General features: G+C 41.8%; 3 protein-coding genes across 6 annotated transcripts; 1 reads left to right on the top strand and 2 right to left on the bottom strand.

The window, feature by feature from the left end:
* Positions 1–357: 357 nt before the first annotated feature.
* mzt2b (mitotic spindle organizing protein 2B) lies at positions 358–5165 on the bottom strand. 3 transcript variants are annotated; one of them, XM_026356976.1, is made up of 6 exons: positions 5128–5165; positions 4728–4923; positions 3910–4070; positions 2123–2260; positions 1886–1888; positions 358–1056 (listed from the first exon to the last, which is right to left on the bottom strand). In XM_026356976.1, the coding sequence occupies exons 2-6, from the start codon at positions 4901–4903 to the stop codon at positions 911–913; spliced, it is 624 nt and encodes a 207-aa protein (XP_026212761.1). In that variant the 5' UTR covers positions 4904–4923; positions 5128–5165; the 3' UTR covers positions 358–910. The 3 variants fall into 3 exon arrangements, with proteins under 3 accessions (XP_026212761.1, XP_026212760.1, XP_026212758.1); XM_026356975.1 differs by lacking the exons at positions 1886–1888; positions 2123–2260 and having other exon boundaries at positions 364–1056; XM_026356973.1 differs by lacking the exons at positions 358–1056; positions 5128–5165 and adding an exon at positions 5082–5121 and having other exon boundaries at positions 1063–2260.
* A 599-nt stretch (positions 5166–5764) lies between these two features.
* On the top strand, positions 5765–11750 carry trim23 (tripartite motif containing 23). Of its 2 annotated transcripts, XM_026355453.1 has the most exons (11): positions 5765–5899; positions 6647–6809; positions 7625–7746; positions 7834–8112; positions 8194–8376; positions 8463–8678; positions 8796–8930; positions 9036–9165; positions 9252–9362; positions 9918–10042; positions 10123–11750. In XM_026355453.1, the coding sequence occupies exons 1-11, from the start codon at positions 5798–5800 to the stop codon at positions 10300–10302; spliced, it is 1746 nt and encodes a 581-aa protein (XP_026211238.1). In that variant the 5' UTR covers positions 5765–5797; the 3' UTR covers positions 10303–11750. The 2 variants fall into 2 exon arrangements, with proteins under 2 accessions (XP_026211238.1, XP_026211239.1); XM_026355454.1 differs by lacking the exons at positions 5765–5899; positions 6647–6809; positions 7625–7746 and having other exon boundaries at positions 7850–7957; positions 8029–8112.
* Positions 11751–11845: 95 nt separating this feature from the next.
* Positions 11846–15083, bottom strand: ppwd1 (peptidylprolyl isomerase domain and WD repeat containing 1). Its single transcript, XM_026355452.1, has 11 exons — positions 14936–15083; positions 14713–14815; positions 14406–14509; positions 14107–14227; positions 13566–14013; positions 13284–13474; positions 12945–13134; positions 12673–12854; positions 12510–12591; positions 12250–12432; positions 11846–12057 (listed from the first exon to the last, which is right to left on the bottom strand). The coding sequence occupies exons 1-11, from the start codon at positions 15066–15068 to the stop codon at positions 11914–11916; spliced, it is 1881 nt and encodes a 626-aa protein (XP_026211237.1). The 5' UTR covers positions 15069–15083; the 3' UTR covers positions 11846–11913.
* Between the last annotated feature and the right edge of the window lie 370 nt (positions 15084–15453).

The raw sequence follows: 15453 nt of genomic DNA, 5'->3' as shown, positions 1-15453 counted from the left end.
CCACAGTAGCCCCTGACCTCATCTGACCTTTCATTTAAATGATCCCATTGAGTTTAGTGTGGAATCCAGATTTTACAACTTCCTTCCATTTAACATGTTTCGCTTAATGTTATTTCCTATGAATGTTTGACCTTCACTGTGCAAAATTTACTTTAAAGTACGGCAACAAGAAATGGATTTCTCTGGGCAACAATCCAACTGGGTTAGTATTTAAACACTATTATATTTAATTCGTGTGCAGATTCAAAGAGAGAACCACTTCAAAAACAGTTAATTCACTGCTGTGTGAAAGCTTTTTGAAAGGAGAAAATGTTTATTGTAAACTAATTTCATATTTGTGCTGTAAGCTGCAATTTATTGTACTGCTAAAAAAAATAAAGGCACAGGTCTACAGAGAATTACAGCTGGTAAAAGTGGAGCAGATTTGAACCCCTTTATGTACTGACACCATCATCGTTTCCTTTATCTTTGGTGGAAAAAACAGCCTCAAACTAGTATTCGGTGTGTAAGTATGTTTAAGTAAAGAGAAAAAGTGGGATCACGTCATCTCTAACAAAGGTTACACTAAAAACAGACCAGTCTGCAAGCATTCTGTTATTTATTAAAGATGGAAAATTATATCAAACTTTGTGCGTTTGTGTCGTTCTAAGTCGTTTAATTTTACATGGCAACGAGACAAAAGGCTTTATTCATTTACAGAGCATGGCAGGGACGACACTTAACGTATGACTGTTAAAGGTTGGTTTACCTACATCTTGGGAAAGAGAACAAAGGAAAATGCTGATGCTGTAAAAAGATTTAATGTGAAGGGACTTAAGTGAACCAACTGTTAACACATTAACACAAACTTCTATAAATTAAAAGTAAAGAAAACTACATATTTACACAGGGCGTCACATTGACCTGAGTTTTACGTCGAGTTTATCTGTGAGGAGGAACTACTGCTGCCGGAGCTCTTGCTCTTCTGGCCTCTGGTGGCGCTGGGCTGCCGCTGCACCCGCTGACCTGAGGCCTCTCTGGTCTTCTCACTGTGGCTCGCTCCAGCTTTACTGCGCACTGACAAAAAGCAGGGAAACAAGTTAGGACCAAGGAGACGAATGTTAAGTTACTGTGATTGTTGCTCCACATGTTCCAAGCAAGATGGTACTATCAGAAGTGGAAATGACGACAAGGAGAAGATTGAAATGAAAAGTTGCACTTCACACACAGACGAGGATGTCTTACCTTCTCTATTACAGCTAATAGAACAGCATTTCAACACTGCACACAAGAACCATAAAGTGACTAGAAAGGGGTTTTAGCAGCTACTTATTTGTGTCTGAAATGAAGAAATAAACATTTAAATAATAAGTAATGGAGCACAAGCTTACTCAATTCAAAATGTCGGGGTTTTACTTCTTGCTGCTACAGTCTGACTACAGTAGTAATATGTGGGAGACTCCATCACCACCAAACACAGACTAGTAGTAGGAAGGGGGTCCGTGCAGAACCACGACACAGGATCTTGGATTTGTTTTAGCCTCGGTTTCAGTTACCATTAAACCGCTTTTAAGGACTACTGTTATCTCCAAATATCTTAAGTCCTGCCTTCACTGTTCCACTCATTTTCCTCCATCATGCTGGACTGTTTGTTCACAGTATAGAAATAAGGTTTTCTGCTCTGTTTGCGCTGCCTATTTGGTAAAGAGGGGCCTTGACTTTAAATTGCAATAGATGAGTTTTGCAATTTGTTAACCAATGTATGTAAACCATTTCTTTGCACCTATTAATGAAGCATAATGCTTCATATAAATCTGGAGTCCAAAACATCATCTTTATGATTACTAACTTTCTAGCCACTTTAAAACCACTCAAGAAAAAAAAAGTGCAATGAACATGTCCAAACCAGCTCTCAAAGGCAAGATCTAGCTTTCTAGTCCACACACGCATGCATGTACACAATCACACACACACACACAGGAGTTTCCACTCTGCTCATTTCACAAGTTTCCTTATGAAATGAAGAAAGCACAGCATGACATCTTGGCATGAACCTGGTCTGTATTACAGTAAACATACACAGCACTTATAAGAAAAGCAAGCAGACATATGGAGGTGTAGGACACAGTGCAGCAGAGGGAACCTTGAGCGTGAGGAGAGCTAGTGTCTTGAGGGCCGTAGACCACAATCTTAGTGTTGACCCTTGTGGCTCTGGGGCCAGACGCTGAGGGGGGAGCTGCAGGAGGCTTAGGGCTCTTTCCAGAGACCAAAGAGTCCTCTTCTTCAGGAAACAAGAGGCACAGAAAAAAGCAGAATTCATGAAGGATAGAAAAGAAATAAAAAAGAGCTGTGACATGCACACAGTGAAGGTCACCAGGTTTTTTTTAAAGTCTGTCTACTGTACATCCTTGGTCTTCAGTTCACCTCCATTCAAATGTACAGGCTCACTATGGGGTGGAGTGAAGAGGGAATTTAGTTTGTGAGGGGGATTAGGAGGTGCAGAGTGCAGGACACAGACCTCTACAACAGTACGTACGGTACTTATGTGAAGGAATGTGAATATTTCACATGCTTTAGAAGGCAAGTGAGAAGCAAAGAGCACAGGAAGAATAAAAGCAAACTTAAAGGTAAAGTTAGAAAAAAAACATTAAACATGCTGGAAGTTGTGGTTCTTTTTCTACACTTTGTTCTGAAAAGCTTGGAGCCTGTGCTTTACAGACCTTGAGCTCTTTCATTCTGCAGAAAAGGACCCACACATACTGTAAACTGTCTCTCTCCTGCACAGATGTACTGTAGTCAACTTAGCACCTCATCAAACGTGGGCCTTCAACCATCGATTTGTGTTATTTCTACTGTCTACTCCCAGCTACTGGCAAGCATTTATAAAACTTTGAGACAACAAACTGTTTTCGTAAACAACTGTACATGAGGAGGTGTTAGCATGCCTCTGGGGCTCTCCAGCTAAAACTCTTTTACCTGATCAACATTTTGCCTTGCTATGTTCCATTTAGGAGCAGCCAGGAATAATACCAGGCCCCTTCAATTCGAACAGCTACAGGAGAAGCAGCCATCATTCATTTTATTAATTAAACCTGTGTAATTCATTGAAAAAGACTGTTTGAGAAGGCCTGGAGACATGTTCCCCAACAGAGCAGGAATTTCTGGCACAACTTCGCCTACTGCCAAGATGCTTGGCTAAGGGGAAACAACCTGCAGCACTTTCAGTATAAAGAACAACAGAACAACAATACAGCTCACACCCATTCAGTGGTTTGCTCTATAGTGAGGTGTTAAATTATATTTTCTTACAATCAAAGTTTTGCATATTCACTGAAAGGGACAGATTTGCACAACTGTAGTTTTTCAAATTAGCATCTATATACTGTAGTATGTACCGCAGTTAAAGTATACTGTTTTTGCAGCATACTGTGTTTTTCTTCCATAGTTTTTCTATTACACGTGGTCAGTGCATTGTTGGACAATAGAGTCCATCAACAGCACAATCACAATTAATAACTTTATTTTGTCAGTGTGAACAAAATCTGCATAGCATTAGCGTGTGTTGTGGATTTCAGACTCAGCTAATTGTTTTATTGCATGATGAGTAAGAGGTGCACAGATTTCAAGTTTCATATACAGTAAATAAAACGTCAGAAAATAGCAGAGTACATAGAAAATGTGGACTAATTTATAATAAAGATTTGTAATAAAGAGAAAGATGTTCTATACCGTAATGCAGATCTTTAACTGAAATGGGGCGGGAATGGGACTGTAACATCAGGAGTATAGAATTTGCAGCATAAGTTCAACCAACATCAACCTGAGCAGTGTTATGTGCCATTTTAATGACAAAGATCTGGTAGTGTTTGCAGGGCATTAACTAAAATGTCTTGCACTGTTGGTGCTGCCTCCTAACCATTAAATACTAACCTCTGGCCTCTGCAGGTGCTGTGGGGATGCTAGTCGTCTGGGAGATGGTTGAAGATTCCCCGCCGTTGCTGTCAGCCACTCTCTGGCCTGCACACATCGCCTTCAGAGTTTGGAAGACTGCTTGAGGGGCCACATTCATCTTCAACAGATCCACTATGATCCTAAGACAGGAAGAAGAAGAAGTGTGAGGAGCAGAAATCACTCTCAACTTTATTATCAATATGAAAGTAATAGAAGGGATTATCTTATGGAGAAGGTTAAAACAGATATGATCAAAGAGGTATAAAACAGTGGCATCAATTTATCATACATCAACATCATTTTAACTTCCTAAGGAAATGCAGATGCTCCTGGGCTTTTCAAAAATTGCTTTTGCTGCTCTTTCTACTAAAATCACATCAAAATGATATAATACATAAAAAATAAAAATTACAAAAATAGTGCACAAAATCATCTAGCATAGGAGTAAGATCTGAATCATTCCCCTGTAACTGGCTTTAAATTAGGCATGGGGTTTGGACACTGACACCAATAGACACAACAGTAATACTATCTCCTCTAATATGAGCATTGAGCTGTGAGATGAGGGGTTTCAGGGTTTTCACCATTTACATTTACATTCAGTCATTGGGCAGATGCTTTTGAAATGTTTTATTCAATGAATATCAACATAACAAATGCTGATGATTTGTACATTTGAAAACAGCTAGAGGGAACAGAATCTGACATAGAGTCTGTCCTATAATAGCATGTAAAGGAAGACGTCCCTACACATAATGACTGAATCATCTAGAAACTCTACAGTTGATTATACTTACTTGAAAACCTCTTGGTCCACAGTAATACCAGCTGCCTGCGTGAGTTCAAACAGCTCCATTTCTTCAGCATTGAGGACTTTCTTCTTCTTAATGGCATATTTCTGCACGTTGGAGGTTACCACCAGCGCAGGGGAGTCAGGGGCTGAGGGCACAGTCTGTTGGGGTTGTTGAGACATCACAGATGGAAAAGTGATATCTGAAGAATGAGGAAACAAAATGAGTGAAAATGAGGAAAATTCAAAATCAAACAATCAATTAATCTGCGTTGAAACACAAAACTGCCCTCCCAGAATGAAAAAGCTTATTCATGTCGACCTCTTCTACAAGTATTAGCAAGTATACAAACAAAATTACCCCGCAAAACGACTCTTTATTAGTAAGTAAAGTATAAAATACCCACCGATGACTACAACACTTCCTCTTGTTTGAGCTAGCAGAGGCGCGCCGAGATGACGTCATCGCCAGACCGACAGACACTATTTTGTATGTGACTCTTTTCAATATTTTATTTTATTTTATTTGTATTTTATTTTATCTATATTTATATTATTTAATTTAATTTATTTGTTTGTTTTCTTTTTCTGACTCGTCGTGTTCCCTTTTTGCTCGACGTTTGTCTTTTTGTGCATTTGTGTTTGTGTTTATTTTTTTGTCGTTTGAATCTCTTTGTTGTTTCGTTCATTTTGTAATGTGCATTCTATGCAGTTTGCGTTTTGTTGTATTTTCATTATGCACACGATGTGTTATCATGATGTGTTCTTTATTTATGTATAAAAAACTCAACAAAAAAACAAAAATGTAGAATTGCGCATGCCCCGTAAAAGAGGAAGTAGTTGAAATTTCGTGGATTTTTCTGTAAGTTTCTCGCTAACTTCTAAAGGCGACGCCTAAAATGTATGTTCCACTGTCGGTATCGGGTCCAGAAACCTGTGACACCATAATAATTGTGGGGTTGTTTCTTAGAAAAACCCAAAAGCGAAAAGAACGGCACTTTATGATTGTGGTTCTTAACGAGCGAAGCCGGAAGTGTTTGCGGGATTGTCCTCTTGCACCTGCTCAGTCGTCCGAGAATGGCCGCTGCTGCAGACGGGATAACAAACAAGCAGGGCGCTGTAGCGGCGATGGAGCCCTGTATCCGACACGGGAGGGGCGCAAATGGAAGCACGGTCAAGGTTATAATGTTGTCTCTAACATATACAATCAGATTATATGGGGGATCATTATATCGTGCGGTTGGTTTGCAGGACAGGGTGACAGCACGGCTGCCTTCGTGGCTTCTGATTTTGGTTGAATGTTGCTGCGTTGGCGTTGGCAGAGACCAAACAGTCTTCTACATCAAAATGCTGTCTGTAAATGCTGTATTAGAAGGTTATTATTTGCTGATTTCAACATTAACTGAGCTGTATATATATATATATATATGTAACATCATGGGGCTAGTATTGGTGCTGGCAGCATGCTAACGGGGCTGTGTGGTTATCATCGCTTGATCGTGCTTGCACTGGTTGTGGTTCATTGCAGCTCCTCTGTTAGCTTAACTTGGCAGTGTGATCTGGTTTAAAATACGCTGCACAGTGTGCATGCAAGTTAGAGCCTGTTTCTCTCAAAGTAGTGTTTTTAAAGATCACACACAGGAGCATAAACCAGGGAGTGACAATCATCTGCAGTAATAAAGCTGAGGTCACTGGAAACAGTCCTTGAGTCTCTATTAGTCCTCTTCTGCGTTAAATCACAGGATCTGTGACATTAATTCCACTTATTAAATATTTCTGTCATCTGAATTCTCTCTGCAGCATGGACTGACACACACACACACACACACACACACACACACACACACACACACACACACACACACACACACACACACACACACAGGGGTTTTCTGCCAGTTAATCAAATGTAGTTTTCATCTCCAGGTGTTGGAGTGTGGAGTTTGTGAGGATGTCTTCTCTCTTCAAGGCGACAAAGTCCCTCGCCTTCTGCTCTGTGGTCACACAGTGTGCCATGACTGTCTTACTCGGTTGCCCCTCCATGGCCGAGCAGTTCGCTGCCCCTTTGACAGACAGGTCACTGAGCTGGGTGAGTGAGAGGATCACTATACTAACAGAAACCACGTTCATGTCCAGTCTGAAATATCTGCATTTGAGCCTGTCGTTGAAATGTCGTTTGATCATGTCCAGCTTTGCTCAGTATAGATCAGCTCCTCCTCTGCTGGGTCATCCTCCTGTTTAGTGGCTGTTTAGTTTTCCAATATGCCCTCTTTAGCATTTTTCACACTCCAGTCATGTCTCAGACCAGTTCATTGTCCCTCCTCTGGAACCTACTTAGATGAATTGCAAAACCTTTCAACCTAACAAGAAGCCCACTGCCAAGACTCCAGATAACCTCACCTGGACAGTCAAGAGGAATGACATGAAATATTTTTGGCTGTATCTATTCATGATTCAGCATCCTACCCAAAATGGGTCAAACCAGCAAGGGACAAAATTCCCAGGACCGACAGAGTGCTTTGAAACAAAATCCAACCAATCACACGTCCTGTTTTTTTGACAACATCTAATAGTTGACTCATGTAAGCAACAAAATTCAAGACGTTTTTCTGCTTCAGGAACTGAATGATTTGTTGTCACTGAAGCACAAACAGTTCTGTCTGAATTTAAGGAATTGGTTCGATGAGACTATATCCAGAAGGGATGGGTTTTTTTCTTTAAAGCTATTATAAATGTGTTACTGTTGCCTTGGATTGCGTTATACTGCAAGATGCTGAAGGGTTTTATTGCAGTTCTTATAGAAAAACATCTCGAAGCAAATATTGCATTTTTTTTTACTCACTGTTGTGGAAGTCATCGTTTCCCTATGTCTTTGTCTTTAGTGTTTACTCTTTTTCTGTTCAGGGGATTCTGGAGTTTGGGGTCTGAAGAAGAACTTTGCTCTTCTTGAGCTCCTGGAGCGACTCCAGAATGGCGCCACCAACCAGTCGGGAATGGCAGAGGATGCTCTGAAAGGCATGGGAGAAGTAAGGAAGCTGCCATCCTGCTCTGTTTCCCAATATATGATCTTCGTATCTAAGCAGCTGATGCTCACAATTCTTTTTTTTAACTAGTGTATAATCCGGTGTGATGAGGATGAGAGCCACACAGCCTCCATGTACTGCACTGTGTGTGCCACCCACCTGTGTGCTGAGTGCTCCCAGCTCACCCACTCCACTCGCACGCTGGCCAAACACCGTCGGGTGCCGCTGGCTGATAAGCCTCACGAGAAGACTCTGTGCCCGCAGCATCAGGTCCATGCCATCGAGTTTGTCTGCTTAGAAGAGGCATGTCAGTCTGGGCCTCTCATGTGCTGTGTGTGTAAGGAGTACGGCAAGCACCAGGGACATAAGGTAGTTACAGACTAATTACAGTAACTCATAAGATATCCATTTTCGATGAGATCCACATTTATACTCCAACTTTTCTTTCAGCACGCAGTTCTTGAAACTGAAGCAAATCAAATCCGTGCATCCATTTTGGACATGGCCCACTGCATCCGCACCTTCACAGACGAGGTGTCCGAGTACTCGAGGAAGCTGGTGGGCATCGTGCAGCAAATAGAAGGCGGAGAGCAGATAGTAGAGGATGGAGTTGGCATGGCACACACTGAACATGTAAGACATGGCAGAGGATTTCTTTCTAAACTAAGAGTGATTGCACTTTTTTCCTGGCATTAACCTCTTCTCCACGGCTTCATCAGGTCCCTGGCACAGCAGAGAGCGCACGCTCCTGTGTCCGAGCTTACTTCGCAGACCTCCACGAGACTCTGTGCCGGCAGGAGGAGATGGCGCTCAGCGTGGTGGATGCTCACGTTAGGGAGAGGCTGATCTGGCTGAGGCAGCAACAAGAGGACATGACCATCCTGCTGTCTCAGGTCTCCACAGCCTGCCTGCATTGTGAGAAAACACTTCAACAGGTAGGTGACATGGCGAATGCATAACTCCCTGCATAAACATAAAGCCTGCAGGTATCGGGCTGATGCACAAACAGTACAGTTTTAGCTCTGATGTTTGTTCTGTCTTTTCTGTTTTAGGACGACTGCAGAGTTGTGCTGGCAAAGCAGGAGATCAGCTGCTTGCTGGAGACACTTCAGAAGCAGCAGCACCAGTTCACTGAGCTGGCAGATCATATTCAGCTGGATGCTGGCATCCCCGTCACCTTCACTAAGGTACACACAGTCTCTGCTCATCTGTATTCCTGGAGATATGCATTGATCAGCTGGACTGTTCACCGTTATAGAAGTATGTAACAATCTGTTGGAAAATATTTGCAGGACAACAGAGTCCACATTGGTCCAAAGATGGAGATCCGTGTAGTGACTCTTGGGCTGGATGGAGCTGGAAAAACCACCATCCTCTTCAAGCTGAAGCAAGATGAGTTCATGCAACCCATCCCGACCATTGGTACGTTCAGTCATGACTGTGGATGCCGTTTACACATCTCTCGAATATTCTTCTATATAAGCTTGTTTCCAACATTTGTTTTCAAGGTTTTAACGTTGAGACTGTTGAATACAAGAACTTGAAATTCACCATCTGGGACGTGGGAGGAAAACATAAGCTCAGACCCCTCTGGAAACACTATTATCTGAATACCCAAGGTAATATCTGTGTTACACGCATTAAACATATTGTTTTTATTGTCTGTCCGTCACATCAGCACATTTAAACATTAGTGCAGCATTTATAGCATCAGGAACAGGGATTTAGCGTCCGAACATATTTGTTGGACCTTGCGAGCTGTTATTTTATAGCACAGTGAATAAAATCTATTTCCTAAATTTAATATATCTTTAATTTGAATAAGCAGAAGTTGCAGCAGAAGCAGAAGTTTCCCTGAAGGCTGCAAAACACTGACACTTTGATCTTAATCTGTAGTAAGTAGGACTGTTAACAGAAGTTATTGAAGCATGTGAGTCATACATCAATATACTGAAAATACAATGAATATAGTCCATCAGCTAAATTCTAGTTTAGTAATTAGTTAATAATACCAACAGTGAAGTCATCAACAAGGAAATCATTTATATGAACTTTTATATTTTTTAATTGATGTAATTATTTTTCAGATTTGTGAAGTAATTAGATTTTTCTTTCAAACTCTTGATGGTGGTTAAATAAATATAAAATGTTCCCAAACTCTTGTCTTTGTGCAGCGGTGGTGTTTGTGATTGACAGCTGCCACAGAGACCGACTCATGGAGGCTCACAGTGAGCTGGCCAAGCTGCTGACAGAGAAGGAGCTGAGAGACGCCTTGCTGCTGATCTTTGCAAACAAACAGGTACTGGACTCGCACGATGCACCTTTTCTGTGAAACATGGAGAAGAAGCGGAGCTGATCGTTGTGTTGTCTGCTTTGCAGGACGTTCTGGGTGCCGTGTCTGTGGAGGAGATGACTGAGCTGCTGAGCCTACACAAGCTGTGCTGTGGGAGGAGCTGGCACATTCAGGGCTGCGACGCCCGCAGCGGGACGGGCCTCCACGAGGGGCTGGATTGGCTCTCCAGGCAGCTGGTGGCTGCCGGCGTCCTGGACGTAGCCTAAATGTCACTTCACTACACCGACTCACCCCTTACTGACTGAAACCAGGCCCCAGACTGAGCCCTCTTCATTAGTTCTCCTGCAACTTCCACACTTAAAGACGAGACTTGGCTTCAAGCCTTCATGTCTACATCTTTCCTTCTTTGTTCACCATCGTGTGGCAGAGAAAATAAAGATTCTCTCTGTAGCTTAATTTAATAGAAACTACAAACTGTTTTAATTTCTGTGCAACTGGTTATGAAACCCTCTCAAACTCTGAGTTAGTGACTCTAAAGCCCGAATTTTGACAACAAACTCCAACCCTGCTTCATTTCTAAGGCAGCTTACACGCTCCAACACGTCGTTTAGTTTAGGTTTTCTTTGGTTTAACCAGTTTGGCACCAGTCAAACATTAGAAATGCTCCTTGTGTCCTGCTTGTGTGGGCATGATCTGTATTTCCTATCTCCTGTTGCTCATCACATCATACAACAGTAAAGGCAGAGTAGTCTGTATTGTATTGATGCCTTTTGTTCTGTAGAATACGATCTTCCTGAGAAACAACAACCTTTCAGTTTAATCCAGTGCATTTGCAGGTAAGACGGCACAGAAATGTTCACTCAGACGACTTCAGTACTTTTGAACTGATGGTCACATGTTCAGATTACGGCTGAGCTCTCGACTCTCGACTTTGCCTTGTCATCTGATCTAAGCAATAGAAGTTGACGTTTCATGTCTTTAAGTTATGTATGCTGTTTGTTTGTTTTTTTTTAAGTGTGAACTTATTTAATACCACGGCTGGTCTGGAAATGGCACCAGTGGAGGTTTGGTTTGAATGTAATGTTTTGTGTTACAGAACTTTGTTTACTGAACTTATTTATGAGCAGGAACATGGATGTTACTTTGATACGAGGCTGTGGTGAGAAATTCAGAGTTTTTATGCGCCGACTCTGCCTCCGTTATTTTGTGGAGTGTCTTGCACGTGGAATTTGTGAGATGCACTCGTCAGCTGCTTCACTACCAGTCTTCATTTAGAAGTAAATGAACTATCTGCTGTTTCTTAGTAGGCTGAGTATTAACCTCACTGCAAAACTAAACGTCATGTGGAAATATTCCTATTTAAACATCTTTCGGAAGTGCTCACAGGATGGTGCACCTTTAATCTCGAGCTTTTAGTAACGTAATGTGAATCTCTGTGAAACATTAAACCCAACACTGACACTTGTTATCGAGGAACCATCATTTGATTTAATCTTTATTCATTGCTATGTAATGTTTAATACTTGTACCTATGTATAAAAATATAAATAAAAAAATGCATGTGTGAAAAGCCTTTCCATATAGTTAGTGAAAACATTTGTTTTTGAATTGTAGAAGCACAATGCGCATTGAGACCTTTGTTACCAGTGGACCTGATAATTGCTTTTGTAAATTATTCATGATGTGACGCTGTTAAATAAACAAACTGATCTTATTTGGTGCCTGGTAGATCCTCTTTCTTTCTTTACCACTGGATTCTGCTGGTTATTGACTGAAAACATTTATTTGCTGCAACAAATAATTCGTACAAACACTGAAAGCATTCTTTAATAACTCCATCTGATTAAAAAACTGTACAGGACACGAACAAGACGTGATCACTTTATGGTGATGCTGATAATGCTGATGTCTTCATAGGGTTTGTCAGTCTTGGGGTTAACTTTGACATTGGAGATCCTCTGCACTGCCTCCATGCCTTTCGTACACCTTCCGAACACAGTGTGCTTGTTGTCGAGCCACGGCTGTGGGAAAGAAGGCACGTGATACAATTACAATCACAGTTAATAGATATTTAAACGTGAAACTGTGATTCACCCATTTATTTCATGTTTTTATTATTCAGACGTTGCAGCACATTTACAGTAAATCACACACTCATGCTACAAAGAGCTTTAGTGTGTTTGATATCGTAAATGTCTGAAGAGGCAACTTACAGTGGGTACAACAGTCATGAAAAACTGTGAGCCGTTGGTGCCGGCGCCTGCGTTTGCCATACTGAGCGTGTACGGGCGGTCGTGTCTCAGCGTGGCGTGAAACTCGTCCTCAAACTCTCCTCCCCAGATACTCTCTCCCCCCATGCCTGTGCCTGTGGGGTCTCCTGTCTGGATCATAAAACCCTGCACACAAGAGAAAGATCTAGAAAGATCTGCTGGCAATGCCCAGTTAGATGTCGTGATTACGCTTCTCAACATACCTTTATTACTCTGTGGAATATATGACCATTGTAGTAACCATTCCTGCTGTGAACGCAAAAGTTTTCCACAGTTTTGGGGCATCTGAAAAGGAAAGTTGCGTTTATGACATGAACAGTGGAAACTGAACTTCTGAACAAAGTCACAATGTTGTTTAAAACCTACTCCACAGGGAAGAGCTTGATGTGGATGTCTCCCATGGTGGTGTGGATGATGGCACTGTCAGACACTCGCTTAGGGCCCTCAGCCTGAGTTGCAGCCATCACCTCCTCCTTCGAAGGCTTCTCGTTGAAAATGTCTCTGTCCGACTCTGCACTCTTGGTATCCTCTGGTTCTCTCTTTGTGAACTTAAGTACAAAAAAAAGAACATTAACACAGGTACTAACAGAAAAATGCAGCTCTATCATCTCGAGCCATAGAACGTCATGTTATCACACCATGTAGAAGCGGTTCTTCTTAAACGCAGTGCAGAATATGGTGGGGTCAGGCTCTATGTTCTCTAACGCAGGGTTGTCAGAAGCCTTCATCTCCACAGTAGGTGCCGTGTGCATTGTTTTTGCGACCCCCTGGAACAGGCTCAGCTGGACCACGCGAATGTTCTCCTGCTTCCCGAGGATCCGCACACACCTGGAGAACAAGATCCATGAGCAAGATGCTGCTCTGACACATGGCACTTCATGTCTGATTATAAAAGGCATCAACACTAAAACTGGCACGTCTGTTATAAGTGTTTCGATTTCCTGTGAGACACCGTCTCCTCTTTCATATTAATGTACCTGTTGGTTTCCACATTGATGACCTTGATGCCCAGCATAGTGCCATAGAGCACAAAGTGGCCAGTCTCATCAAAGATGATGTTTGTTAGTCGGATACCATCCACCTTCTCCAGTTCTCTCTCCACAGCCATTCGCCTTCCAAACTCCATGTCCGGCAGCTGCTGCCTCATCTGCTGCAACTCTGTGAACATCTAACATACATAGCACATATATAAGTTATAAGCAAGTGAAACACCTAAATCAGTAAAGAAATTCAGGATGAAAATATGCATAAGAACGTACTGTTAAGGACTCATCAAACACTCTCATGAGTTTTCCTGTTAGGAAACGGAAGATTCGGACCTTCCTGTCAGAAGCGATGGTGGCCATTTTCTTCCCATCGGAAGAAAAGGCAAGGCTGGTGGGATAGGTTTTATGTTTTGCAAATTCGTACAAGTCTGTGTCTGTTTTGTATTCCCAATCCACGTGTTTGGGGAACTTAAATTCATTTGGTAGGCCAGTCCAGTACTCCAGCATTCCAGCTTTGTCAGCAGAGACGATGACTCTAAATCTGGGATTCAGGCGGATTTGGGAGAGCGGTGAGGAGTGCATCTTATCAAACACATGCAGGGGCTCGTTGCTTCCCCTCCCATCATAGACAAAGATCTTTCCTGTTGATTTTTCTGAGCAGGCCACTGTGGAAATGGCATCACCAGGATTGTAGATCCACTCACTCTGCCCTGGATGAAAGCTACACAGAAGAGAAAAAAAGAATCACGTTACACTCAGAAAGAGGTGATAATGCAGGCGCAACGTGCACACATTACTACTCATTTCGACTCACCCCAACTTCAGCATGTTGATCATGTCAAAGTTGACAACATCAAAAACTTTCATGGCCTGATCGTCACCAACAGAACAGAAGAGCGCCCCCTCAGCACTGACAGCAATGCTTTCTACCACACCTGCAGAAAAACCAAGACCAATGTCAATATCACTCATCACACAATAGAGTATGGCTTTTATTTGAGTCCAAGGTTCAATGTACCAAAACAAAAATAAAATGTAAGGTTATCAGCTTGTCCAATCTTATCTGCTTCCACCTGATGGCTGAAAAGAGATGGTGATAAATTAAACACGTACCAAGATGGCTTCGAAAGTGTTTGACAAACTCTATTCCCGCCTCCTCCTTCTTCTTCCAAAACTTGACATGGCCATCCTGGCTGGCTGTGATGATGAAGTCTGTCCTGGAAAACAGGAGTGATTTACTTTAATCAGAGACAGAGAGATTGTAAAGGCCTTAGAGACAACTTTGTGATTTTATGTCACATGTATACTTGTATTGTACTTTAGTAGAAATACTATATATTAATTTCTGTGTTCCTGCACAATGAGTTATTTTAGATGCATGACTCGGGATTGAGTATTTTTACATCTATCAAACACTTACTTGGTACAAACTATGTGTGTGATCACGTCTCTGTGCATGTAACTGCGCTCATACATCGCAGCTGAAGGAAGGTTGTCCAGATAAACACGCTCATATTCGAGTACTGAGACAAACAAAACAAAAACATCCAAAAGTTAGCGGGAGTTTGGTTAGCATTGATTAGCATTCATTAGCAGTAGTCACACACAGGCAAAATACAGCTATTAAATTAACTGCAAACAACCTTTCCTTTTCTTGGTCTTAGTGGCTTCGCTTGGCATTGGCCCAACCCATTCATCATCTTCTCCGTTCCCATCTCCCTCTTGATTATCATCTGCTTTTCGCTTCAGCTCCACATTGTTGTCAGACGCCGCCATCGCTACTGATTTTCCGTACGGTCCTTTTCCGATAGCGATACTTCCGGTAGACGCGGCATTTCTCAATTTCCTGGTTTTACGTTTCCTTCTCTGTGATCTACCATAATTTATTAAAACAAACACAGTGTTTGTTATATTGTTGTTTCAAACATGTTTTATTTTTCTTTGTAATATTAGAGATATAAAACAATGATGTGAATTCAGCTATATCACGTTTTGCTACTGTGGAACTAGATTACTCAGTTGTTTCTGGGGGACTGTGGGATAGAACACTTGGGTCAAACCAAAACTCAATTTTAGGTGAGTGCGCTGATAACTATCGATATCTATCTGTTATCAGGAGGTTTGTCTGTTAATATTATATGTGGATAAGTTATCTTTCATA

Source organism: Anabas testudineus, chromosome 12, assembly GCF_900324465.2.
Source record: "Anabas testudineus chromosome 12, fAnaTes1.2, whole genome shotgun sequence".
NCBI classification, from domain to species: Eukaryota; Metazoa; Chordata; class Actinopteri; order Anabantiformes; family Anabantidae; genus Anabas; species Anabas testudineus.
The sequence above is the reverse complement of the archived record's forward strand: the minus strand, read 5'-3'. Positions and strand labels throughout refer to the sequence as shown.

What these genes read in the sequence shown, in the direction of transcription:
- trim23 (XM_026355453.1), top strand. Translation starts at nt 5,798, where the DNA reads ATGGCCGCTGCTGCAGACGGGATAACAAACAAGCAGGGCGCTGTAGCG. An exon ending in GCAAGCACCAGGGACATAAG is followed by an intron (nt 8,113 to 8,193) that starts GTAGTTACAGAC and finishes CTTTTCTTTCAG; the next exon opens with CACGCAGTTCTTGAAACTGA. An exon ending in CTATTATCTGAATACCCAAG is followed by an intron (nt 9,363 to 9,917) that starts GTAATATCTGTG and finishes GTCTTTGTGCAG; the next exon opens with CGGTGGTGTTTGTGATTGAC.
- mzt2b (XM_026356976.1), bottom strand. Translation starts at nt 4,903, where the DNA reads ATGTCTCAACAACCCCAACAGACTGTGCCCTCAGCCCCTGACTCCCCT. An exon ending in GTGGACCAAGAGGTTTTCAA is followed by an intron (nt 4,071 to 4,727) that starts GTAAGTATAATC and finishes TTCCTGTCTTAG; the next exon opens with GATCATAGTGGATCTGTTGA. An exon ending in AGCACCTGCAGAGGCCAGAG is followed by an intron (nt 2,261 to 3,909) that starts GTTAGTATTTAA and finishes TGTTTCCTGAAG; the next exon opens with AAGAGGACTCTTTGGTCTCT.
- ppwd1 (XM_026355452.1), bottom strand. Translation starts at nt 15,068, where the DNA reads ATGGCGGCGTCTGACAACAATGTGGAGCTGAAGCGAAAAGCAGATGAT. An exon ending in ACACTTTCGAAGCCATCTTG is followed by an intron (nt 14,228 to 14,405) that starts GTACGTGTTTAA and finishes GTTTTTCTGCAG; the next exon opens with GTGTGGTAGAAAGCATTGCT. An exon ending in ATCAAGCTCTTCCCTGTGGA is followed by an intron (nt 12,592 to 12,672) that starts GTAGGTTTTAAA and finishes TTTCCTTTTCAG; the next exon opens with ATGCCCCAAAACTGTGGAAA.